This window comes from Diorhabda sublineata, chromosome X (genome assembly GCF_026230105.1).
Source record: "Diorhabda sublineata isolate icDioSubl1.1 chromosome X, icDioSubl1.1, whole genome shotgun sequence".
Lineage (NCBI taxonomy): Eukaryota > Metazoa > Arthropoda > Insecta > Coleoptera > Chrysomelidae > Diorhabda > Diorhabda sublineata.
This window is the reverse complement of record NC_079485.1, coordinates 8,675,730-8,703,450: the sequence shown is the minus strand read 5'-3', so window position 1 is coordinate 8,703,450 and position 27,721 is coordinate 8,675,730. Positions and strand designations below refer to the sequence as shown.

The 27,721-nt window shown below is 31.6% G+C and overlaps 1 protein-coding gene across 1 annotated transcript; it reads right to left on the bottom strand.

Moving 5' to 3' along the window:
• Window positions 1-1,024: 1,024 nt before the first annotated feature.
• Window positions 1,025-26,556, bottom strand: LOC130451717 (uncharacterized). Its single transcript, XM_056790917.1, has 6 exons — window positions 26,285-26,556; window positions 11,442-11,716; window positions 9,851-10,091; window positions 9,067-9,182; window positions 7,903-8,113; window positions 1,025-4,124 (listed from the first exon to the last, which is right to left on the bottom strand). The coding sequence occupies exons 2-6, from the start codon at window positions 11,714-11,716 to the stop codon at window positions 4,098-4,100; spliced, it is 870 nt and encodes a 289-aa protein (XP_056646895.1). The 5' UTR covers window positions 26,285-26,556; the 3' UTR covers window positions 1,025-4,097.
• Window positions 26,557-27,721: the final 1,165 nt, after the last annotated feature.

The window sequence follows — 27,721 nt, the reverse complement described above, 5'->3', positions numbered from 1 at the left end:
AATGTTTTTATGAAACATTTTGGCTTATAATTATATGTTATACGTTTTCAGTGAAATTTGTATCAAATTGTCTTTAATTGAACACTTTTCGTTAACAATAAAAAATAAACTTTTTCTGCTACAAATTTATAAAAAATTATTACGCATAATGCATTTTTTAGTTGAAAATTGGATTTTTTCGTCTAGGAATTCAATGGAAACGGACATTGCGATGATATGTTTCTGTGCGTGCCAACTAGGTTAATGAAAATAGTTATGTTGGTTACAATTCAAATATTTTTTTATTTTCTTATTGGCTGATATGCTTTCTATTATTGTACTTCATTCAATATTTTCATTTTATTCCTTATGGTCGATATTTCTAACAATGAAAGATGCGATGCAAGAATTTAATTCTAATTACTTTCTACAACTTTTATAAATTAAACTGAAATAAATAAATTTATAGCAACAACAAATATTTATAACCAAAGCAAAATACTTTATGTGGTTGGAGCTAAAATGCTTTTTAAAATCTCATTGTTAACGTAGACCACATTTATTTACTTTTCATTTGTAAAGAATATTTCAAATACATATTTCAAAAGAACATGACCAGAATACTATTTCTTTATGAACTCGTCTCCCAAAAAATCAGCGCCACTATTGGAAATTTTACATAGTTCTCACTCGAATTTATAATAATATATGTATATAGTATCAAGTGATCATAATGGCGAGAAATCAATGTTTAGGGGGTAGGCACTACCGTCCTAGATATGTATTTGTAATTACGGAGTTGAGGTAAGGAAAATTAACTATACAATACATCATTACTTATGACTCTCTTCTAATTACAATTTATTATATTGAATGAACTTGCTGCGTAAGATAAATTAAACTATTGATTCGTGCATACGAGAAATATATCGCACATCTTATAGTCACATTTAACATCTACGTGGATGTGGTGTCTGGACACTACAACGTACCATACCATGACCAAGTAACGATCAGACATGAAAAGCAATGGCATACGTTCTACTTTCTTTTTCATTTCTTTTTCCACAAAACACGTTCCTTTATAATACTACTACACCAACAGTTACAATTGTACTGTCTGACGCAAGTTTCCAAGGTATACCAAGGTATATTCATCGTTTAAAGTTTCGAAAATTCCTAAAACCAAACATATTTTTCTCATTATTTATTGAAAACAATAATATTTATTGAGAAATTCATTTATTTTGATTAAACGTATTCTATATTTTCCAGTATCTCTCTATACTTCGTATCATTTATGTATATACCTTATTATTGCAATATTTTGCTAGTTTCATATATAACTTATAAATTGAAAGACACAAGAGAGTGCGAGTTTTTGTATAAGTGCTACAATTGAAAAAATCTGATATGATTGCAACTTCCCAGTTTCATATATTTCAAAACGTTGCTCTTCATGGTGTTTTTGAAGAAGCGACTGAAGGAATAAAAAATCAAATCAAAAAAGTCTATCCGAATTTTTAGGAGATTTTACGAAAAAAACCGACATATTCCCACCCCTCCAATATTTTTCTCTTAACAGCTGTAATATTAGACCCATGATTGGAACATCTCCATTTTACATCTTCACTTCTCATGTCCCAAGCTATCACAAAGATAATGGGTGATATTCGCTAGGACCACAAACGTAGAAGACAACATTCTTTAGATTTAACGTCAATCCAAGCTGCAGCAGAACCTAACGACTCATTCATTTGGTGTGGGCATGAAAAATTTATATCTCATAGCACAAATAGAGTAGAATCTCAAAGTTCTGTTAGTGTCCCTAAGGAACTTTAACAATAACCAGAAATAAGATTCGTGGGGTTTTACGCCGTTTCACTTTAAAATCGCCTTGAAGTATTTGAGCTTCCTCAGTATCATCTGTGTTGCTTCGGCTGCTATTCTGTGTTGTGCTAGATAATAGAAGCAGGTTAACCTAAGAGTAGTGCTAGAAAAGTAATAATTTTCTGTTTATTATTTGTTCAAGTTTTTTCTCGTTCGAGTATTTTTACAATTTTTTCAGTAATCGTGATCCGGACAGTATTAATATCGAAACATCGATACTTTTAACTCCGCATTTATTGTCTTAAAATATTTTAATAAATAATTATCTAGATTTTTTGCACTGCTTATCGCTAATACCCGCATACTCATCCCAGCACCAGCTAAATATCGACACTTGTTGCCGCTACGTCAGGGTTCCCAACTTTTCCCCCAAATTTAAGAGGGAAAATTTGAGATGGGACATTTTAAGGTATCAAATATTTGTTTTTCGTTATTTCAAATTATTCAAAAATAAAGGTGTTACAGAATAGGCCCTGAGAAATCAAAATCTGAAGAAAATGATTTGTTGTTGTTGAAGTTTTCGATAATTTTTGAATAAAGAATTTAAAAGAATGATGTTGCTGAACGGAATTATTTATTTATTGCTTGAAATTTATTATTTGCTTAATTATATTTTATTATTTTTAATATATTATTTATTTAAAATATGTAGTTATTCATTATATTGATAATAAATTTTTTTAGGGGGAATCCCTAGTAAGTGTTAAGAGTTTTTGATTGGGGCTTTAAGGGAATGAATTTTTGAGAGTTGGAACACTGTGCTTGTTCCGTTCATGGTACGCTACTATGTAGGTAGGTGATGGAATGGCTTTGCGGGACTAGTGTCGTACTTTGTAAAGCAGATAATGTTTTTTGTCGGCCAAGTTCGGCCTAGCACGATCATGGTATGGTAATGGTGTAATGGGACACATTAAAACTTTCATTTATATTAAATGTTTTAACTGAACTTGTATATATGTTATATATAAAAATAGAATAACAATTTGTATATTTTGAGTTTTGGATTTGTTCATTACATGATAAAGCTACCAAGCCTTCTTATAAATTCTTGCTTATTGTCAATTAATTTTACGTCAAATTTGTATGTCTCCTTAATTGATACACTACTCTAAAATATTTTAATTTTGGAGCTACCGTTTAGTTGAAGATATGTAATATTACCTATTTTTAGTTCAAATTGATATTTATACAGCGTGTATCAAAGATACCTTGAATGATCTATTTGTAAAAATTACAATTAGGTACTTATTGGTTGTGAAGTAAATTTATAGCAATTTTAAATGATTGGGTATGCAATGCAAATAATACTAAATTCGTAGGTTTTTGTCTTTTTGTCATAAAAGTTTTTTATGGAAGACTGAATACAAAGAATCTAGAGTATAATTTACTAATTTGGACTTTTTTAACTATTTTTTTTAGAGTTTTCAAAATATTAACAATACATAGCTCTTTCAAGGCGTGATAATCTAATACGTACAAATTTATTTAGTGGAAATAATTACTATGATTGTACAAAAGCTAAAATGGATTGCGATAAAAATATTTTTCATACCACTCAAATTAGTCTATCCAGCCTCCACTAAACAATAATATAAATTGAAAATATATCTATCCCAATACATTTTGTACATATATTATATATTTATAAATATATATTCCAGACTTGAGAATTTTCTTTGATCAGTCACAGATAATTAATACCTAAAATGAAGAACTACAAAAATATTTTATTATTTTAATAACTGCCAGATAATATTTGAAGGAATGTTTTGTAATTTATGCATTTTAAGTATTATAATGGATTTCATTATTTACTGCAATATTGGAAAAACTTTTGAATAGCAAATATCTCAATGTTGAAACATTAATTTATCTGTAGCCATTTTAGAATTTAATTTTTTGTCATTGAGAAGTTTGCATTCACATTTTCTGGCACTTACAAAAATATTCAATCTTTGTTCTGAAGCTAGGGAAAAAGCCTATCAACTCTAAATCAGTTCATAGAGAAAATACATAAATATATACTAAATATTTATGCACAAATATGGAGTTTAAACAACAAAACGATTTGGGTTAATCAGTCTAACACTGTTTCCTTATAACTTTGCATTTTGTAATCGATACCTCATATATTAAAGTTTATGACATATCGGGTTGTCATCTTTGCTAGAACATGTGAAAGAGGGTGGTATAACACACATAATATCTAACATATTGACTTCAGATGCTTATGGTAGATAACCACTGTAGCCGTCCTGAAACAAAAATACATATATTTAAACGAGAAATTTACAATAGTTCAGTCAAATTTTTCGTACGCTGCAAATGTTGTTGTTTTAAAGTCCAGCATTTGACAAGTATTCCATAATTCATCCCTTTGCTCCATCCATGACTTATTACAACAAAAATTGTAACATAGTTCCTGTTAAGGTTAACAAAGTTTTTCTATCGATGTTTCAGAATTTTCAATTCGTCTCGAAAGAAAGATTGTTCAACCTATGCGAACAACTTTACTGCAAGTTATTTGAAGAAAATCGTTTACGCGAATGTTCTGTTAATGTTTTTGAAATTTTGAAAACAAGTGGTAATAGCTGGGGATGAAATTTGGAAAATATAGGAGATTCTCAACTAATTCAAAGACTTCCGGAGCTACTGTAATGTAGACCTGAGTGCGTCATAAAGCCAAAACCAGTAAATTGTCAATTACTCTCCTCATGAGAATGAACCGTAGATAACTATCTTATGGGAATTAACAACTTAAAGTTAAAAAAAAAACGGTCAACTGATCGCATTCATCTACTAGAGTAGAAAGGTTCATATCATAAGGCTTTGATCCAATTACTTCGATCAGTTTCCCATCGACAATGGACGTGAAACGGATTATTTTCCAAATATTTAGAAGTTTTAGATGTTATACCTTAAGGTTCCGTAATTGTAATTATAATGCAGGTTACCATCAATATTATTAGAACCATTGCCAACAAGTAGTTAGCGTGAATTAAAACTTTATGATCGGTTTGATTATAAAAATATAATGACGTATTAAATCACGCAGATGCGCAAAAACATATGGAGAGTGTATGTTGTGGACGAAATGATTACTACGACTACGACTGCTACCGTGCAATTGAGAACAAATCCCATTGAATTAATATGACTTTAAATAAAACAGGCAGTTGTAGGAAATAATAAATATATCATTTATGGTTTAAATCTGACGCATGTGACGTAAATAGTGAAAACTAGAAAAAAGCATTGTCAAAGCGTTTATGGGGAAAATTAATATTTGTAATGAACTGGTTAAACTAACTATTATCAACGTTAATGACTGTTCTTTCGCCAAGTATAATGCAAATTATCCCTTTCAGACAACGACAATATTTGGTGAGCAACTATTCTCATATTAACTTTTTTCTTACTCTTAGTCAAAACAACTTGCCTTATAAACAGAATCAATTTTAAAATTTATTTAGTTTCAAGCATTGTTTGCACTATTAATTCCATTAATTATTGATTAATTAAATCGATGCGTCATTCATAAAATTGTTTTGTTGCGATAAATTATAATTTGAAAATCTCTACTTTTTGTACACACTTCAACTTATGGTCAATATAGGTACAACTTTTTATATTCAATATTAGAAAAAATCAAAAAGAAAACATTGTATAACATTGAAACTTCACAGCTCAGATTTCTTCAAAACTTTCAAAATATTTTTTCATTTCTAAGCCCATGTCATTAACTGTCGAAAAAATTCTCTACTGATAATAGGAAAGAACTAATTTATGTGTCGGGGAACTACCCCGACACAGAAATAAGAAAAACTAGTTAATATTCTCGTGAACATTTATTATGCTGCAGGATCTACAGGGTGGAAAATAATATATTGGACATGGGATGTAACCTGATTTCCAAACTAGAATATTCTAAATTGATTTTGCTTTATTCAAATATGAAAGTTAAAGTGGAATGATTCAGATTTCCTTCTTTGACTACTGGTTGAAAAAACACTCTATATTGCAGCTATTCTTCACATCATTAAAGATACATCAAATCTGTTATCGTAACGGCGTATCCATATCTAGATAAAAATGTCTATTAATTATTGGAATTGCCGTAATTTTTATTTATTAATTATAACCGTACTTTCCGGTGTAAAATCCTGGAAATACTAATTACTTTATTGTATTACGCAGTAGGCGTGCTAGAAGTTAAGGTTTAGATTTAAAAACTTAATAGCCTGTCGCACGATCCCACGCTACATTCAAAACTCGATATTGAGTTATGACGTCAATCAAGTTATTAAACACTCGCCCTATTTTCGTCTTATATTCAATCTGTTGGGGTAATATGATTGAGTAGACAATATCAAAAAGAATAATAGAAGACAATGTATAAGATGTCAACGTGAATAGTCTAGTTTTTGAAGCCGTTTCACTCCTTTATCAGCAATTAAAAAAATATGGTAATTACGAGATCCACTTTATTAGAAAATTGAGTTAGCATAATAACTATGGTGTGAGGTCTCACCATCCCTCTCTACATTCTCAATATGATATTGATAGGGTTATTAATAATTTCATGTTACGGAAGGAATTCTATGAATGTTTTGGGGGATATTATTGGAAATTATATAATCCGCATGTCATAACTTCTGATTTATCCAGCAAAGAGCCGGCCCATTTCCCGAAATTAACGAAATTCACGTTTTCCACATAGACGAATTTTGTCCTCCAGAATTTTATTATTGATGTTAGTTCAAAGCCCTATAAAAATAATTTTTATATTCTTCTTTTAGAGTATGTCAGTTGAATAAATTAAATTACATCATTAGGAAATTTAACTCTACTAAATTATAAACCGAATGTTTATGTGCACTATAGCTAACTTAGTTGATTTCACTTTTGCGTTAACGATAAATTTCAATTCATTAACGACCTATGAATATTTGAATCGACAGCAAAAATTAACATCTTTTTCGACAGTCAGACAAGAAAATGCTTTATTGTTTGCTATTATTGTTTATTATAAAAAATTTTTTATTTCGTTAATAAAAGAAAATAAATGAAATAGAGAAGTTGTCTAAGTAAAATTAATCCTAAATTTATGATATTTATTGAGTATTAAATGTGAAAAACTCAAGTATCTTCAAATTCAGATCGAAATGGTGTCGCCAGATTGTGGATTCACCCTCAATCAAACAACGAAGCAGAATGAAGAAAAGAATGTGAATACTCCATTGCAAAATCAACTTTTGTTCTAACCTGAGTATATCGAGTAAAAAATTGTTGAGACGATGTGAGGATAAACATACACAGTTGTTGCTTTCGAACTAATCGTTTCAATGTCGTTCATTTTGAAAATTGTTGGATTTAGAGGTAAATTTGGGTCAACTACTCATGTACCAACTGCTGCCCCTTGGGGCCCTAAATATAGGACAACAATTGGGGATGAATTTTTACTCAAATGCTCATTAGCGGACATTTACCCCATTAAATAAAGATCCAACATCGTAAACATTCGGTTGCATGAACTTTGATAACAGATATGATATTTTGGCATGAGTCATGCAACTTTTGAAAAAGGTAACTTAGACTAACAAAAATAATCGTTTTGGCAATAATTATATAAAAATCAAGAAAAATACTCACCTCATTTTCCCAAAAAACCAACAACAAATAAAAACCACAATCTTAATAGATAAATCGAATCGGACGTTTGCCCCATGCGGACCTTTCTTTATCACCACTTACCGTAAGATGCGCTTTGAAAAATTTGGAAGTTGTGAGAACTCGAGTGAGAACACAATAATTATAGTTAGGTTATTAGGTTATTTGAAATTTTTTAGTTTTTAACTTCAATCTTCCATATTTCGTGAACTAGTTACTTGTATCTAAACAAATTTCATTAATTCATTGTATATTCCACTTTTAAATGAATAATATGGGGCAGTCGTCTTATATCTATAAATTTGAACGGAAGAGTATTGTGTTTCAATGAATTGAAAAAAATAAAGTTATGTATTCACTTACTGGAAATGGAGCATCAAAAAGTGTAGGTTTGTAAGTTTTGAAACGGCCTCCACTTCTGGTATATGCGTAATCCGGTGTCATTCTAAAGTTCATATGTCTAGCAGTTGGAGCCAAGGGATCGGGAAATGATAAAAGTCCCGGTTTTGGTGTGTTATATTCGCTAGGCTCGTAATTCGCTTCATCAGATAGGTATTCATAACCATCCAAATAACTGCAAAATATCAAATGGTTGAAATCTGTTCTAAACTTCTCGGAACAAATAAACATAAAGTTTCAATGTAGTTAACACATATGTTATTGTTATCTTCATTATTTTCACTGTTTATAGTTGAGGCAGTCCGTTGTGCATCTAGGTCTTCTGATAGGCCTGTCGGGTCCCACTTGGAACTACCAAAGACCCAAATCCTTTGAAAAGCTAATCAGATACCTTGGCTTGAACCTTTTAACATGACTGACCAAAATTGCAGGACTTGCTCATCTGTTTAAACCTCGCATATGTGAGTGCTCGGCACTCACCCACCGATCAAGTTTGCAGTTTCTCACTGTCTATAGTATGGAGATGGCGTCTTAGATAGCCGTGTTTGGCTACAAGACCAGTCATACCAGGCTCATCTATGTATCTCCGCAGAGACTGTCCCGCGAAAAGACTTCTCCGAGATGAGATAGCTACACTTTCGGGTACACCAAGAATAGGTGATGGGCCCACTGGTAGTCCCGTTGTTGCCTAAGTAATCTGGCTTCCAAACGAGCTAAGCCTTCCAGTCATGACTCACTAGTTCAAGTACGACTTGAGTCTAAAGTACATCAGTTCGGCCTTTAAGACTTTTATAGCAGATTGTTTATTAAGATATTACAAAATCGATGTTTAAAAATTAAAAAAAAAACTGTACGAAACATATATTGGGCGTAGTGTAATCAGAATTATTGACACAGATAGAGCTTCAAAAGGCTGAATCATTCAGTATCAATAATAAAATAGTACTATCAAAGTCTGGCGAACACTTCTGAAGAAGAGTTCTTGAATAATGTGTGGGCTTTCCATCTTTATTTAAAATTTTGTGTATTTATTTAGCAACAAAGTTATCAGTAAAATTATCTACACATGCTCGATTTGGAGTTAATTGTGTTATTTTTTGAATAATAGCATCCAATTATAGCGCTTACCTGTGCAATCTTGGTTTTCCTTTTGTCATATCTTTGAGAGCAGCAGCTCTTGCTGCTGCCTCCTCACTCGCTCTTTGTTGTTCCAGCTCACGAGCTCGTTCTGTTTTAATTAATTCCTGAAACGAAGATAATGACAAATAAAACAAAAGTACTCTAAAGTTTCATCAAATTCAATGTAAAACGTACAATTGTTCAGTGAAATAATTAGAGATTCAATCGTTTATATTATTTGAATATATGAAATTGTAGAATTGTCTTTTTGCTTTGGAAAATACGAGTATATCAACTTATTGATGAAAAAAATTCCGATCATCAGATTCAACGCGACTTAAAAACAGTAATAAAACATAAATTATGAACCAAAAAAATACAATAACAAATGAACTCCCTATAATTATAAAAATGATATAACCCAAGGCATCAGAACAGATAAAATATCGTATTTAAATGAGCATTTCTATAAAATTTATGACAATCGGGAACAAGAATTAATATATAGACTATAATCATAAATGTGAAGATATGAAAACAAATGTACTGGGTGGACCGATAAACAGAGATCCTGTAGTCAATTAGAAAAATCTATACATAAAGAGAAATGTTCTCAACAATCACCAAGAAATATTATCAGAAATGATTCCTGATTATACACTCAAAATGTATTGTACCAACACCGTTTGGTTCTCATCCAAAAAGATGAGAATGTTTAATATTTGAATTCTATTGGGTTCATTAGATAAAATCAAATTTCGATAATACCCTAAATGCGAAAAACAATTTTTACCTTCAAATGTTGAAAACTGCCTTGGACTGGAGGAATCCCAACAGTTCTTATTCGTCCTCCTCCGGGCAACCGAAACGTTGTAACTTTTCGTCTTGGTTCTGCAGCTACAGGCATACCGTATAGTCTAGCAACTTCTTCGAATGCTTTATATCTCTCAGCAGAATTTTGTTTTCTCATGTATGGTGGATTGTGAACAATAGTACCAAAAATTGGTTGATTTCTGTAACGGCCTATTTTTTGTCTAAAATAATGCATAAAATGGAATTAATTGAATACTAATTTGCATTTCGTTAACATAAAAAATTCTATATATCGTAGCTCCTCCAATATTTCGTCAACGTTACTTGAATGGAATGATTTTAACAATGATTATTTCCTTGGAGAAATATGGGACTACTTCAGTACGACGGGTAAACCTACGATCGTCTGTTTTTAGGTTATCACAAAACATTTTATATCGTTTCACACAAAGCATCAATCATCAAGCATCAATATATGTGGTGGGAATTTAACCTTAATATTGAGAAGGTCAATATTCGAGTAAAATGTTTTCTTGTTCTTTAATGCAGAGTGGAAGTGTTGACGTTGAACAAATAGTGTTCGAATAAGTTAAAAGGATTTGAAATGTCAACATAAAGGAAATACTGATGATCTAAGAAGAGATAAGGCAAAGAGCCAAAAGTACTCAAAGATCGAACATCAAAAAAGTTTGAGGCACATTTCATACCGAGAAAAATATAAATTATGACAATAACAATATGCAATGTTGTAATAATGAAAACCAAGTAATGGAAGGAATTTGAGATAATAGTTTGGGATAACTACAATCAATTATTCCAAGCCGCAAAGATAAGGCATGTAAAGAAGACACATTTTACGCTTGCTTATTGTTTTTATAGGATATTCACTTCGAGTATAATCTAAAACTTCGATGAAATATTTCGCTATTGATTTCGTCTGATTACGCTATCGTTTTTATACATATCATACAATGATTAGAGAAAATTGATAAATTGTAAACTATTCAAAATTTATTTAAGATAGTTCTCAGTTATATCAAACTGATATTTATTCTAAGCAATTGAATTCATAAAAAGTACATTTTCACGTAACGTTTCGAACCAATTTATTATATAAAAAATGTATATATAACTTGAAAATAACAGTAGACACATGCTTTCAACCATATGTGAAGTTCTCAAAGCGAATTTTCATCAATCGGTCAAAACTCTCAAAGTTCAGTGAAGCTATGTACCGCCCACGGTTATATAACTTTGTACCTAAATAAGAGCAGTAGCGGTTCGACGAGTCATAGCGTTTCGAATAAATCTCTAATTAGATTATTCCGACGATTCTGCATTCTAGAAATAACTGAAGTTTTATCAGAAAATGATACAATTCTATTCAAAAACCAAAAAGTATATTACATCTTTCGCTGTTGACGAGAAAACAGACACGCCGAAAACATTTAAAATGCTATTCAGATAATACAAGCAGAATTTAGAAAATCACATTTCAATCAGGCTTTTATATTGGCTCTATATCCTTGACCAATTGTGTGTCAAAAACAAACTACACAATCAAGACTTACCCTCCAATACTTCTTGATGTGGCAAAGTAAGGAGTCCATACGTTGTCTCTGAATGGATCTCTATACATTGGTATTTCATTGGTTATTTCTGCAGCTCTGGATTGTCTTTTAGAAAATCTCCACATAGCCTTCAATTCTTCACACGTGGGCTCTGCTTGTACTCCATTCTTAGCCATTATTACTTCTCCCGTGCCCTTGTTATGTGGTAAGGCGAGAGCTAAAGATATCAATTCATTGAATATTAACAACGTAAGTGTAGTTGTAAAATGCAGCATCTGTAACAAAATAAGTTCTTCGAATAATAAATTGATATTTACTTACAACAGAGAATTACTCCTAACTCGAGTAGCTCATATGAGCTTTTTATTAAGAGTTCAATGCTGAACAGAGCTTCGCCTATTCCAATTGTAATTTTTGTTACTCTACTTACCGTACTCTGCGTACGTATTCTACTAAAGAGCAGTATTTTCAGTGAATTATTCTCTATAATATTACTATTTCTAATTCCCTGTGACATTTATATATAGTTATAGGTAGGTACAAAATTCAGGTGCGCCAATACCATTAACTGGATTCCTGTTACGATTGCAGTGTATTTTTCTATTGCAAACAAATGAGTATAGCCGTAGACTTATTATTATCCGTATCAGTGTTGTTTACGAGAGTAGCTCAAATATTATCAAGACAAATGCTGTAGAGGGCGCACCTATATATTTTGAAGTCCGTGGCTTGATTATTTATTAGCTGCCCCCCCTATAACAATTAATTTTGGAGAAATGTATGATGAATAAATGAGGAATAAAAATTTCGGCGGGACTCGGCATTAGTATTGGTAGTGTAGAATCTATCGTCCACAAACACCTTCAGTATCGCAAAATAATGGTGCGATAGGGTCTCAAGCTGTTGAACTTCGAGCAAAAATTCATGCGGCTGGAAGTTTGTCACCACTTGATGACGCAATACGAGGCGAGGGGGGGGCGTTATTAAACAAACAAACGCGAATACACACAAAACATGGGTACACTATTATATTTCTGAAAGCAAGGTGTCGTCTAAAGAGTGGAGGAAGAAGGAGGAAGGAGCGTCAGTCAAAGCGAAGACAATAAGGTACGCGAATAAGATTATTTGCACTGTATTGTGGGACCGATGGGGAGTGCTGTACGTTGAATTCCTAAACACACAATGTTCCATAAATTCTGCATCCTACTCTAACCTTCTGAAAACACACGTAAAACCCGCTTATCGCTTGAAACGTAGGAGCATTCCAAAGCGAACAGCGATTACGGATTAAAAATATTTCGGAGAGGTGGCGAAAATATGTAGCTATTGAGGGGAATTACCTGGAAAAACTGTAAATTTATGTAAATAAATAAATAAATGTATCAGAGCGTTTGTTTCAATCATGTTTGTACCGTCCATCATCACGCGTAAAATTCAATTTTCAATCAATGGCCTGACGACTTAGTCAGTGTTTGAGGCGTACAATTAGACGTTAGGTAGAAGTTCGGGTGGAGTTGTGGCTGTATTATTTCCTGTCGTCGGTTATTTGGCTGATGAAAGAGTTCACTACGATACAGAAAAACCGCAGGAAACTCTAAACACCGATGTGGTCTTTCTGAGTGGCTTCAGCGTTATAAATTTGGTCGAGAAGACGTTCAAGATGATTTCTTCCTGATGAAAATATCTAAACAAATCATTTCTTTGAATCTATCTCACCTTTAGCTAAATCGATAGAGAATTCGTACAGCAAAGATGATTTTACGATGTAAAAATTGAGGGCCTAAAATTGTCACATGACAAGAAGCTCGCAAAAAAATACTTTGATTGCCTCAGGTAATAAACCTAACTTATTGGAAAATATAGAACATGTGACAATTTGTGGTTTTTTATTTTTAATCCTAAAAACCAGCAAACCATCTTCACCAGGAGCTAAAAATACTTGAATGAGCAAATCAAGTTCAAAACAATAATAATTGTTTTCTCGATATTCGTGAGGTTTGTACATTGACTAGGTTCCTGACGGTCAAACATTAACATTATATCTACAGAAAACGACCAGAACTATAAAAGAACACGTCATGAGTTCTTCAGAACGACAGAGCGCTGTGTGATTTGCTTGTCTGTCAAGAAGTATAGTTCGGCATACCGGTGTCATACTTTCTGCTTTATTACCTAGATTTATTTGCTAAGAAGTGAAATTCGTATTAAGAGGAAGAAGTTTCAATAGTTTGCAGATAATAAGTGAGAATGTATGAAGCTAGAATAAAATATTTTACAGCTTTGGTCTCGCATTTTAATAGCCACAACTCATATATTAAACTTCCCTAGAAGTAAACGGAATGACCAGAATTCGTTTATCATATTAAATATCTTTCGTTATTTCTTTTGTTGTAATTATGTATCCATATTATTAATAAATACTCAAACATTCCGTGAAGAAAATTAACCATTAATTTCGTCAAAGAGGTCTCAAACACTTTGATTAAAATAGGTCTCTGCTAAATTGTGAAATTTATCGGAATCTGTTATTTTCGGATCCCTTTAATCTTTACGTGAGCATACGCAGTTTGCCAGCATTATCACATTAAAGTAGCTTTAGAGGATTATGTACTAAACCGTCCTGTTTTGTGTAGGTTGTTCCACAACTAAAATATATTATACATTTCGATTTATTCTTTTACTATCATTTGCTAATTTTATGAAAAAATGTTAAACAACAAATGTTAAACAAAGTAATTTTAAATGCAACAATAATCCCGTCAATTATTGGTATATCAACTTAGCACTTCACAGCAGGGTTGGTCTGTGATGTTCAGTCATTATACAAAGACCATTGAAAAATCGAGACAGCGATCATCTAGATCAACCAATGCTAAGTTGAGCCAGTCGGTCAACATGGCCATTACTATAGCTTTTGGATTACACACAAACAATATCTGAAAATACTCTTCAAGGCTTTTGTACACATTTGAGTTTTTCTTAGAAATAACCAAATTCGATGGAAATGTATGTAGTCGCGATGTAAAGAGTGCTTTTCTGTATAATATTTCCACATCTTTAACCCTCACCACTGAAATAATCATTTGGAGGAAACCATTCATTCGGGACGAATTAAAAAAATTACTTGAAAATTATCATTTATTAAAAAATACAGACTGAGCAAATTGCAGTTGAATATTCGAACAATCGTAATTATAGTAAATGAATTTAAATTTATGGTAAAATGAATATATGTTTCAAATCATTTGGATCGTTCAGCAAGAACTCCTTTATTATGATGAGAATCCTTATTATTCTAATTTTTTATATTTCACTTCTTGTTATACATTAACACTGTACATGCAAGCATTATTGTCTGAGTACACAATGAATATAATTGTAACAATTTGTTGCGGCCTTTACAAACATTATTTAATAGACCAAAGTCGCATGAATGTTCTGTATACGAGAAGAAACTTCTTGTTATTCTAGAATAGTTCACCAATTTAATGAAAAGATAAAATAGACCTTTTCATGAGTTTCATCGATATATATATATATATATATATATATATATATATATATATATATATATATAGTTAACTCTCACAACAACGGAGCTGAAAGCTGAAATTCTGCCCTGTATTGCGATAATGATCCTCGTAAAACAACGAAGGTGTATTAAGAAAGTTATCTAAATGCAAATTTTATCATTTATGTAAGGATTCATTCCAGAAAATTGAGTTACCTTCAGTTATAATAACTTTTAGTTTACATTATCAAAATTTATATTGGTTTTCTATGTAAAAACAAGAATAATTTGGCTCGTATTTCGTGCAAACTTTGGAGATTGTAGTTCAAACATAACAGAGCGTTTGTTGAGTTAATTATAAATTCATTATTAACTATACAATTTAAATGAAAATTTCGTTTATTCGATTTTCCTACAAATTTACCTATAAATTAGATTAATTTATCTATTATATTATATTAGCTGTTGTTTGAGGCTCTGCTCCCGGAGTTTGTTCAATTCTCAACGATAATCACGTATAAATTATTAATAGGTAATCGTAAACCTAGATTTTGTATTTAGAGTTTAGTTTGAAAAAATAATTGTGATAATTTTTGAAAAATAAAGTTTCTTTCTTCAAACACATTCTCCAGTTTTGAAACATTAACTATAAATAAAGATAATTAATTGTGAGTTTGAAGTGATATAAGCTTCTAACCCCAATTTATCACGTTCAGGGATTGAATTTTTGAAAAATTCTTCCTTAGTGCGTACTTACGTCATTTAAGAAACATTTGTGATTATTTCTAAAGTACCTGGTATTCACGACTAAGTTTCTGAATTTATGGGAGGAAATATGTACCGATGAAAATACGGAAGCCATATTGTAATTTGTTGATGCTTTGCATACTTCTCAAAGTCTACAGGATGCGAGGCAATAAAGTGAAATGATAAAGTAGCAATCTCAAGTCCAATTGATAAATTAAAGTTTCATTCTTCTATTCACTCCTTTCATTATTTAGCCTAAACACAACACAACACAACACAAACACTCAAACTTACTTTTACAGCACTTTAAATCAATAGATCCTAATCAAAGTTGACAGACATTCAAACTTTTTTGCCCTGTTTAGTCATTTAGTCTTTAGCATGATGTGTTCATTTCCATTATCAAATCAACCCCCTTTAGGGCGTAAAATCGACTGAGCGATTATGAATCAGTCAGTCGGGATATGTTCTTTTATATATTGTTTTTCTGAAGTATAATTTCAAATTTGTTTTTACCTTATAACGATTTTAAGGAATTTGTCTGGTATTTCAAACAATCGTGTTTCATTAAGAAAGCTCATATTGCCTTTGCTTGAAATTAATCGATATTCCCCGTATATTCATTTATCAGGTACCTGTTTTATAAATGTTCATTAAAATTATTTATTCGTTCACCATTATGCGAACCTTTTTATTGTATTCCATCCAACTCTTTGCTGACAGCGCAAAAATTGCAGGAGAAAATAATTAATGGGATTTTAAAAAGTCAATTTTGAATTCCTGATGTCGGTGATTTGTGAATATTCCTGAATATTTCCCTATACTTACAAATAATTAAAAAGACTCCAAGCTCTTGCGTTAAATTAACTAAATAAAAAATGCTTCCTATAATTTGGTGTTACTCGAGAAAGACTTATTTGGTACATAAATTCTTCAACCTCTTTATTTATAGCTTTCACAAAGTTATTCATCAAGTGTCTACGAGAGATATTCAATATGTTGGATTAAGTTCATTTACCAAATTTTCGTTACATAATGTTTATTCTGTACATGCTACTTAATGATTTTTCTTACTCTTGATTTTAGAATTGTCTTAATAGATAGTGGATTTTTGGTCTCTATAAAAATAGAGTGAAGATAATAAATGTGTTAAATCCTGAAAGTACTCAGTTTTGAAAATTATCTGGGAAAAGGATAATATAATCAAATTGTAATGACCTATTTCATCAAATACTTATTCATTGAAGAAAGTTAACCTATTCCAGCTCACAAATTAAAATAATAGACCTCTTTTGAATTCATTAAGTGTGAACAAACTAAAAAATAATGGCTTTCACTTGAAGTGAAAAACATGAGTGTAAAAAATCTCTAGATTGCGAGCTAGTACGTTTCTTTAGTCAAGCTGTTCGTCACAGATAAGGCGAAAAGCTTTGAAAGCAACAGTTGATTGATTTTAAGTCGAGCATCTACACACTCGCCTACATATATTCACAGTTAAGTGATCATCAGTATGGTTCTTGAAGATCTAAAAGGACAAATCAGTTTTTGATTTTCGCTCGTTTTGTGCTATTCGTCAGGAGATATTTTACTTGATGCCGGTCAGAGTCAAACTAGCCTACAATGTATCAAAATCTACATATGCATAAACATAATGCACATATTAATTTATCTTAAGTTTCTGCTCTTAGAATATGTCAATTTATCACATCAGATATCATTCACAGATATCGATGCTGAATTTGATTTATTAATCGCAGTCATATGAGGCATATTGGACATTTTTTGAGGTTATATCTCAAGTAAAACATTTAAAAATACATCAACACTTAATCTGTCAGATGTGTTTTCAAGTATTTCCAAATAAACCCATGAATTCACATTTTATAAAATACTATATTGCTTGTGATCTAATGGTAACCTTCTCCTTGCAATAACTCACATAGTTAAGTTACACTAAAGGCAGGTTCACACGGAGTCGTAAACTGGACGAGAATACTACTATTAGGAGAGTTTTTCGTGATCACTACATGGTGTGACCTGGTAGTCGTTGTAGTGGGAGTCGTCAACGACCAAAAATAGATCGGTCGTAATTACTCCGGCATGTTGGAGTGACCACGACTGGTTTAGTCGTGAAACATCCACCAAATGTGAAGTAGGTGACATTAAGTTTAGATTCTGCTGGAATCGCCAATATCATTGGTATCTTCTTTTTGAATCGCTACTTTTATTTTACTGAGCAAATATGAATATAGACTTGGATCCATTCTAAAAAAGAACCACTTTGACCTTTCAAAGATAGTTCTCGATATAATATATTTGTGGCACCAAGAGTATTTCGTTTTTTTATCCAATCACGGACCCACGCACGTTTCTATTTTTTCAACATTTTTCAAACGTTGTAATTCATTAATTAAAAGTTCACACACAATTTTTGCACTTTCCTGTTTAGCCATGATTAAACACAATAAAAACACAAATAAATAAAAAACGTGCCAACTAAATGTTAGGCGGCGGTTCGTTTCTGGTCACGACGCGAAGCCAGAACGAGCAGTATTTTCGCCCAGTTTACGACTCCGTGTGAACCCGCATTACAATTGGAAATATTAATATTTCAGCTTTCACAGCTAGCTACTGCCATATAACGATTAGATAAAATAATAGTTTTCGATGAACAGCGATTTTCATATTGTACACAATTTTTTGAATTCATTACCTAATATCGTTCTAATTTTATTGTTTTTATGAAAAAAGCAAGCACAAGAGGGTAAACCCTATTATACTCGAGTAGTTCGAGTGGTGCCTGCCGTGCGGAGATGTCAGTGGATATTGATCTCGAGCTTCTGTAAGTTGTAGAGCTCGCGAAAGACGTGCCATGGTTGCTGTTTCTACAGGCTTGCATTTCTTCAAAGATAGTAGTCCCGATAAATTGACGTTCTGAGCGTCTGTAGGTGAACTCGGTGTTCATGACCCACGTCTGCCGAGTAAGTCTTGCAGTGTTAGCCTTCATTGATGCTGTTTGGCTTTTAAAGAGATTGGGTGTATATGTTACCGATAAAATTCTAACTTGTTGCCCCTAGGGATAACCAGATTACTAAAAATTTGTCATATGAACTATTTCATCATAGAAAAAATTACTTACTTTGAGAAGCTATCGGCTTAAGTAATTTGTCAAGAGTCTGAAAAGGAACCTTCAAGTAACTTTAATATATTTGTTTCAAGCCATTTTGTCACAGAATAACATGAATAATCAGAATATAAAACATCTTTGTTTTTCTTTTACGTTTCTAAGGACTACTATTTCCCAATTATTTTTTACATCTTGTATATTCTCTTGATATATTATGTGCATTTAACCAGTGAAATCCATACAAATAACGGGAGCAAAATTAAGAGCTATCATGAAATTATTACCTATTTCTTAGCATATAGTTAGTTCGTTGGATAATTAAAACAAAATTAAAAAAAACTGCTTTTCTCTAAAATGTATTTTATATATTAGGTAATGTACTCAATGTATCTCATTGTTCACAAAGATAAATTAGTCGGTGTTCTTCATCCACACACAGGTTAATATTCTATCATAATTAACATTAATTATCTATTCTCGCTAAATATTCAAACTATTATTGAATTACAAACTTTGAAGCCTAACAGCTGTATAAAGGGTATAGAGGTCTCTAGTGTTTCCTGGTATGAAATATAATTGAAAATTCGTTCACGTAAGACAGGTACGAGGGTTGCTATTTATATTTCTGGCATAACAAAGAAGAAACAAGTATTTATTATTGAAACTACTTTCATTACTTTCCAAAATATCCTCCATTATGATTATGTAATACATTTCCCATAATTATGAACCAATTTTCGAAGTACTTTTTCCACTGCGACTGAGGTAGCTCCAAAATATACCGTTTTAACGCAAAAACAGCTTCTTCTTGTATTGAAAATCAGTTTTTTTTAATATTCGATGTTGTTCCAATTCCTCCTTCTTGCAAACAAATGATTGTGAATCTTACGTTTTTCTTGAGTTACAGTTGTACAGACAACTTTTGCTGGATTTTATCAAAGAATCACACAGCTGAGTACTGTTTGTTTTCCGTGGATTCATGATAAATCACATATACAGATGTTGTATTTAGCAGATGATATACCTTTTTACCAAAATTTCATCGGTCAGGTCGTGCGGTATCCAGTGGCGATAATTTTTTTATTCCTAAATGATCGTATATTATCTTGTTGCTAGTCATACTTATACTAATAGACGCTTAATTTTCACGAAAAATTTTGATTAGATGGTTTGAGGCACAGCAACAGATTTTGAAGTAAAAATTGGCCACGTTTGAATGCATTATATCAGTTTTCATTAGTTCTTTTCGGCAACTATGATCCAAGATCATCTATCAGGTGATTGCGGATCCTAGCATTTGCAAAGTCTATAAAAATCTCCAAATATTTTTATCCAAATTCCATATTCCAGTTTTTAGTATGTATTCTCCAATGCTATACACTTAATTCTCTACTTATCACATGATGTCTATACATTACTTCCTGATGACAGCGTCTTATTCAAAATTGCCTGTGAAAAAACACTCGACTGTCTTCATATTATATAAGGCATTAGCTATTGTACTTTATATCTATTCGTTACACCTAGTAGTAATATATAAGCAAATTCGGATTGACGAATCTACCACCCCCAAGTCACTCGAGCCCACGCCTCATCTTATTCATTCATCGTTGAAGTAGGCTCCTACAAATTTTATATTGCGAATTTGAGGAATTTCCGGGGTTGATACTTTATAAAAGATCTTTTCAATTTTGAATGAGTTTCATTCTTCTATTTAAAACGAAATTTATAGCGAAATCTTAAAAAAGCAGTTGAACTCATTTTTAACCTCAATGTTGATTTAGATATTAAAATTAGTAGTTATTGAAGATAATTCTCGAAAACTCAGACGAAAATTTACATGTGCTTTGAAAATAACAATAAAACCATAAATGATTATTCTGATAATCCATGTTTTCCAAAAGGAAACTATCGATTAAAAAATAATAATAAAATAAATAAAATGGATATTCGCCAAAGTTCTCCATTAAATAATTTATTGCAACGGAGATTAAAGTAGAAGTTATTTGCAAGGATAATGAGATATTCAAGAAGAGTGGAAAACTGGAATTATTTCATACTTATCAATAATGGCGATAATTTTGGAAGAATAACATTTCTAAACATTCTATAAGATAGTAGTATATATTCTAAGAAAACGTACCGTTAAACATGAAAAGTGAAACGTAACGTAACATGATCTAGACATGGATCCACTCTAAGTAATTCAAATATACATGTAATCTAAAAGATTTTTGATAATTTGGAGAAAAAAAAAGGATTGACAATCATGCAAATGGTTAAACTATGGTTAATTGATACCTAATTGATACCTAACTGGAAAAGTTAAACACGATTTGAAGGAATAACAAGAAAAATAGGAACAGTGACTATTTGCAAGTTTATTCAAGAAAACTACTGAAAAAATAATACAGAATGATAGAATTGATTAAGCATTGAAATTAGGTCTACAAATAAACAATCGGTGAAATATATAAGAATAAGCCATAAAAACTTGATAGAACTGAGTAAAAGAAAGATAAATAAAAATGGAAACATTATAAAATTTAAGATACCTAGGAACAAGTGTAGCGAAAAAAAAATATGGAAATAACAAACAAAATACAAAAATATGAAGAACAGATAAAAATTTTTCAGCGAATCATTTTTAGTTATTTATGTAACGCCTTCAAAAGACTAAATATTTTAGAGATTTTATGAATACGATAATTCGGTTACAATAGAATCTCTATTGCAAAATTTGCGGAGAAGACACATCCATTCCATAATCTTGGATCCATCGGTGAAAACCTGTAGGCGTAAATACATGAAGAGCACACTTTTCCTTACCCCGATGGATTTGAATAGACCCAAAATGTTCAAAATAATAGATATACTTAAGGAACACAGACTATTGGCAGCTCGCACTTCCCGGTTATTTTTCAGCTCAAACAACTTCCGCAGAACGGTAAAACATTTCCTCTGTCAGTAATAGGAAGAAAATAATGCCCTCGGCCATACTTTCCTAAATGAACTCTTTTCTCGAATTTAGATAAATAACTAAGTTCATCGAACATTCCGGTTGGTTTAAGGGAGAAAGAACTCCTCGCTTGAATAGAGATCTATTTGTAGTACGATAATGAGCCTATATTGGCACAAGTATAGAGATCGCTCACGAATCCGCCACTTCAGCACACCTACCTAAGAGTGGTTAAAACTGGCACTTCAGTGGCATGTGGCATATGACAATCAAAGGTTTTGAAGAAGCCTCTCCTTAAAGCGTCCAACAACCGAAATCACCTCAAAATCTCGTCGGACAAGGTTAGGTTAGTTGTATAAAATGAGTATTTTGTAAAAATTAGCAGTAAAGTAAAGGGATAACTTTGCCATAGTCAGGACTTTGATCGGATCAAAATGCCATTTGTCGAGCAAAATTTGTTTTGGTTTGTTTTTTCACTAAAAAGAATTAAAAACAGAAATTTTTATTGAGGTAATTTTTTCCTGGTAGCAAATTGTTGACTTTAAACAGGAGACAAAAAATTACCATACAGATTCACATTCAACCAAAACTACAAATGCACCAGGTATCAAGGATAACATAATAATTTTGGAATAAATGACAAAACAGATAGTAATAGTTAGATGGAAATTAAAACGTTGATGCGAATAATATGAGTAATTAGCGACTAACCATATAGAAAACAACTGTAACATAATAACTACTAGGAACATGGAAGAGATAATAGAAATATATATAAGTTCATCCAAATTATTCAATAATTTTAAAGAGCTTGATATGTAGACGTGTATGAATTGAATGGCTGGTTTAGGTATATCCCTACTTCATTTTTTGGGGGGACAAATAAAACTTGTTACAAGATTGCGGTGGAGCTTATCAACATCCTCTAGTTTATTGCCAATAAATGTGTGGTATGGGCTCCAACTTATTTGTTGTTAAATTCCAAATATTCAAATTATTCAATATGACATGTCTTTTTAACTTTCTTCTTTTTAGAAATAATGAACACCCATTGTAACGAGAAGTATATGATTGTAATGTATAAAGACTACAATGTCAGAATATTTCCTAGCCAGAATAATATTCTATAATTTTCAGTCGCAAACTCCACATTATTTCAAAAGTTTTTCAATAAATGCCAAGTTTCATTAAATAGTATCATCCGCATTGTTTGTTGTTGCCTTTATTCAAATTCCGCCCATCTTCGTGCAACACCCACTAGTATAACATCAATATTCACCGAAATTCAGTTTGTTCAATAAACCACCCACCACCAGTAAATTGTCGCCCACGGTTTCGAATTTTTTTGTATAAACATCGTATTACGCATTTTAATAATTTCATCATTTACAGATGGTTCTGTAAGGAACAGAATGCTTTTAAAAAACAATCCTAAATCTTTTTTATTGATTTTTTTATAGAGTGTCTATCAGCCGGCGGTGATAAACTCGTCGTCAAGATTATCTAATCCACTAATCCGACGTGTAAATTGATCGCTGGAATTTAAGGGTTGATTTAATCCATCTAGGTAAATTGTTCGCCGAAATTTTTTTAATAGGACCAAAAAGAAAAACAAATGGGGCACTTTACTTTGACTAGTTGATTATTTTAAAGCAACATTTGTATAATAATATTTAAACCTTAAATATCTTAGATGCCAAGTACATTATCGCAGTCTCAAAAAGACATATTACATTATAAAATGGGGTTTCAATTATATTGTATATTATACGCAATTTTTAAAAGACAACTTATGTACATTATACATAATAACAATTTTGGATTCCGTTAAAATTAAAAAAATATTCATATATCTATATCGGACGAAACACTTTGTTGCTTTCACATGTAAAGATAATGATAATTTTTTCCATATTGTTAAACAAAAAATGTTCACCTTTATTGGTTAACATCGATGTGAACTGAGAACAGTACTCTTCATATATGTTCTTAAGAAAGGACCCGGAAAGGTGACCGTTATAGATATTTTTTCTAATGCTGCCAACATCGGTAGTTGTAAGAGGTCACAAATTTATTGCTAAACCTCTAAAAATAATTTTTGAAGGCGATGTATTGGTATCTTCTCTTTCATTCCTCTTACATGCACTTAAAATAGCTTTTCTGCTCCCTTCCTTTACGAATGCTTCGCGATTGTCCGCCATATCTTATCTCCCGGATAACAAGTGCTCCGTTCCAATAGTGTGAACAATTGTTGTACAATGCAACTTTCTTTAGAAAAAACTCTATGATGTTCCTCCACTTTTTAAGACCTTGGTTTTGGAAAACATAGTGTACGCAAACAATTTAACTTCTCCCACGATCACTTGCACTTTCAGATTTGAGGTATATATGCCCTATAAAGATTAACCTATTGTTGCCTTTCTATAGATGCATGTAGGTATTCAAGAAAACACAGATGACGAATTAAGAAGTTATTAGTAGCGACCCTTTTCGATATGCAAGTAAGCCGATTACCTAAGAGCAATTTACGTCCCTATCAACATTAGAAATGATCATTATACTTTATTTTTATAAAGCAATTGTTACTTATACACTCCGCCTACATGTTGCAAATTAAATGCTTTCAAATTATGCCTATCCCGGTTTATATGTATTCGACGGTAGGTATTACGATAATCTCAATTAGATAATCCGCTCAAACGTTATTGGCATTTTAATAGAGGTTCGCAGTTTCCATGAAATTCTAAAAATACGCTCTATTTTTGTTTGAACGTATTGATTGATCGATGAAAAGTGTATTTAAGCGTAAAGAGAAGTTGGGCAATAAAAACAAACGATATTAGCGTTTCCGTTGTATTTATTTCTATGCTGAGGCCATTCAAACATTTTCCATTTGAAAGGTTGAAGGGGTTGAATGCTTTCAAAAGAGCTTTAATATGATATTGGATTCGAATGCGTTCAATTGAAATACGTTTTCAAATAATTCTAAAGATGATGATACTTTCAAATATTTCATAAACGAACGACAAAATGCTTTTATATCAAAAGTAAGATTCTAACGCACATTGGTCATTTATAGTGTGAAAAATGTTAAAAACGCCGTTTTATTACCATGCAAAGTTTAGTGTGCTAATAACAGAAGAAAACAAAGAAAAAATTGACACAGAGGAGATTTTACCGTAAACATGCATATTTCTAGTTTTAGTCTTCAGTACGATATTATAATTGGTGTTAAAGTTAGAGAGTTAAAGAACAAGACAACTGCTATTGGTATCAACAAAGGAAGTTGAAAATATGGCAGCAAAAAGAAATAGTAGAAAAATAAAATAGTTAGTTTGATAAAAGAATGATGAAAAATATGAGAATTTGAGATATTTGTGAGTCACGGAATACAAAACAAAGATCTAAAATACAATGTTAATTATGAAATACCGTGAAAATTGAAAGTTGGAGATTTAGTGAAAGGAATTAAGGAACAATGGAAAAGAACGCGAGATTCTTCATTTAATGCTGCATTTAGAACTGGTAGGTAGGAGAAGGTATGGAAGATTTAGATCTGAGTGGTTGAAAGGAGTAGAGGAGAATTTAAATATAATAGGAGAGAAAAAAACTAACGACAGGATTCTAGAAGGTATTTTTGCTACGCAATGTAATAAGGAGTGTGACTGGAATCCAGGATGTGGGGTAAAAATAATATTGTATATACCAAGTTTCATCTACTCTCTCTATGTTCTACCAAATTTTTTTATTGCAATACATAATTTCTTCTTTAAAATTCCCTTAAGTACGTCTGTATTTTATTGTTTGTCACTACCTCACTAGTTTAAAACGTCCTATTCCTATTCAGCCGGTGTATATAAAAAAAACAATTGAGTAGGACTTCTTCGATAAAATCGAGTATTTGTTATGGTCCATCCTTTATTTGTGTATTTCATACATTTTACTCTCTCATATCAATTAATAATCATAGAATGTTAAAATAGCTAAAAATATTCTCTTATCCTCTGTGTATTAACTCTATATAATTCGTTTTATTTGTCCCCTATTTTACCGCAATTATTATTCTAGTACATTTTATTAATTTTACATTTTACATCCACTATTATTTGAAGAAATTTCATTTGTTTAACACACCACCTACCAATACAGTCCTTTCACTCATGTCTTTAATATATTTACTTATATAGTTTCAATCTCGGATTTACTATCATTTTGAATTATGGAAATAACTTCATTCATAAAACTAATGAAAAAACTTCATCTCAATTTAATTGTAATACTCAATAAAATGTATTGATTTACTCTGATACTCTCATTCTAATATTCATAGGTATATATTTTCATGCACATCAATCCAGAAATATATTTTTTTCAAAATTTGTGGACAATTAAAAATTGAAAAATGGATAATAAAATTATTACGGAGGTATTTGGATACGATTCTGCTTTTGCTATAGATGATTTCGGCAGATTCTAATAAAAATATATGAAATCCTTACCTTGATTTTGACTGTCGTACTTGTGATGACTAAAATCTACTTGTGCGAATGCGATTTGTGTGATTAATTCAAAATTGTCATATCAGACAGTTTTTAGAAGTGCAGTAAAAGTATTGATATGTTAATGCTGCAAAGTGCTGTTTAATTCTATAAAGTGCAATATCATCGAATGTGTGCACATTTTTAACAACATGCCCGTTTCTGTATACATACACAATAAGCCCCAATAGTAAATTACGACTGCATTGCAGGAGCGATGATAAAAGACTAATTCATAGAACAGGGATGCGATGCCGGTTTTGCGCTAGCCAGCCTGCTCCTGGGCAAAATTTCTCTGCTCTCACTCCTTGTTGGCCCACATCTCGCTCTCCGTCGTAGCTCTAACATTCTCGTATTTGCACTTTATCATGAAACGGAATTCATTTTACGATTCAGTAACAAAAATTTCCGAAGCGCATAACTCTAAGTTGGCTTTTTATGGTATCCTGTCGAGTTTAATTAAAATTTTAATCTGGTAATCAGAAAAAAGTTTTCCGACGTCGATATTATTTCTGATATAAAATATTTTCAAAATGAACTATACGAATTAAAATAATATATGGTCAATTGGTAATGCAAGTTCTAGGAGTCCGCTCCCTTACATCTAGTCATCCATCAAAATAATGATTTTTTCAATGCTGAAATGAGGTTAACAAAAATAAAAAATGTTTACCGAGTAAATTCTTTAACTCCAACGTTTCAAATATTATACGAGAAGTAGTTCTTCTCCGTTGGAAATATATATCTATGTCCTTATTTTTCTTCTCTGTTGTATACATAAAGTTGTTCCATCATAGAAAGGTGAAATTATTGTTTTCCACATGTTAAGAAATGCGGGTCCTTTGGTGAAGTCCTCTACTTCGCTCTAGTTTTTTTATTCGACTACACTGTTTTCTAGGAATATGGCACAAACAATATAATTGTTTTTGTGCCACAACTACTACCGAGCCTATCATTATGTTTATTGTAGATTTTTGACTCTATGTTTCCTTTTACATTAATTATGATTTACAATACTTTCATTTCTAAAGTTACCATTCAAATGTTTTTAGTTACGCCATATATAACCATTTTTTTCACATTTGGATGGTGGAAATTTCACAACATAAAAATTATGCACCAGCACAATAGATTTGAACCCAATGACTGCTGCAGGATGAGATAAATCTCACTATACCTACTTGATGACAAAGTTTTCTCAAACAAATGAATGAGTTCAAGAAATACTACGACCCTTTTAAATCAGGTATTCACTACGTTGAGTTGATTAAAATGTTCTTGAAAATATATTATACAACTTATACGAAGGGAATAAATTTTTATTTTTATAGTGGCAATCATTTACACCGCATCCATTTCAAATAGTATATTCCATTTCCTCATGTGTTGAGACAGGCA

What these genes read in the sequence shown, in the direction of transcription:
- LOC130451717 (XM_056790917.1), bottom strand. Translation starts at nt 11,716, where the DNA reads ATGCTGCATTTTACAACTACACTTACGTTGTTAATATTCAATGAATTG. An exon ending in GCAGTTTTCAACATTTGAAG is followed by an intron (nt 9,183 to 9,850) that starts GTAAAAATTGTT and finishes TCTTCGTTTCAG; the next exon opens with GAATTAATTAAAACAGAACG. An exon ending in GGAAAACCAAGATTGCACAG is followed by an intron (nt 8,114 to 9,066) that starts GTAAGCGCTATA and finishes GATATTTTGCAG; the next exon opens with TTATTTGGATGGTTATGAAT.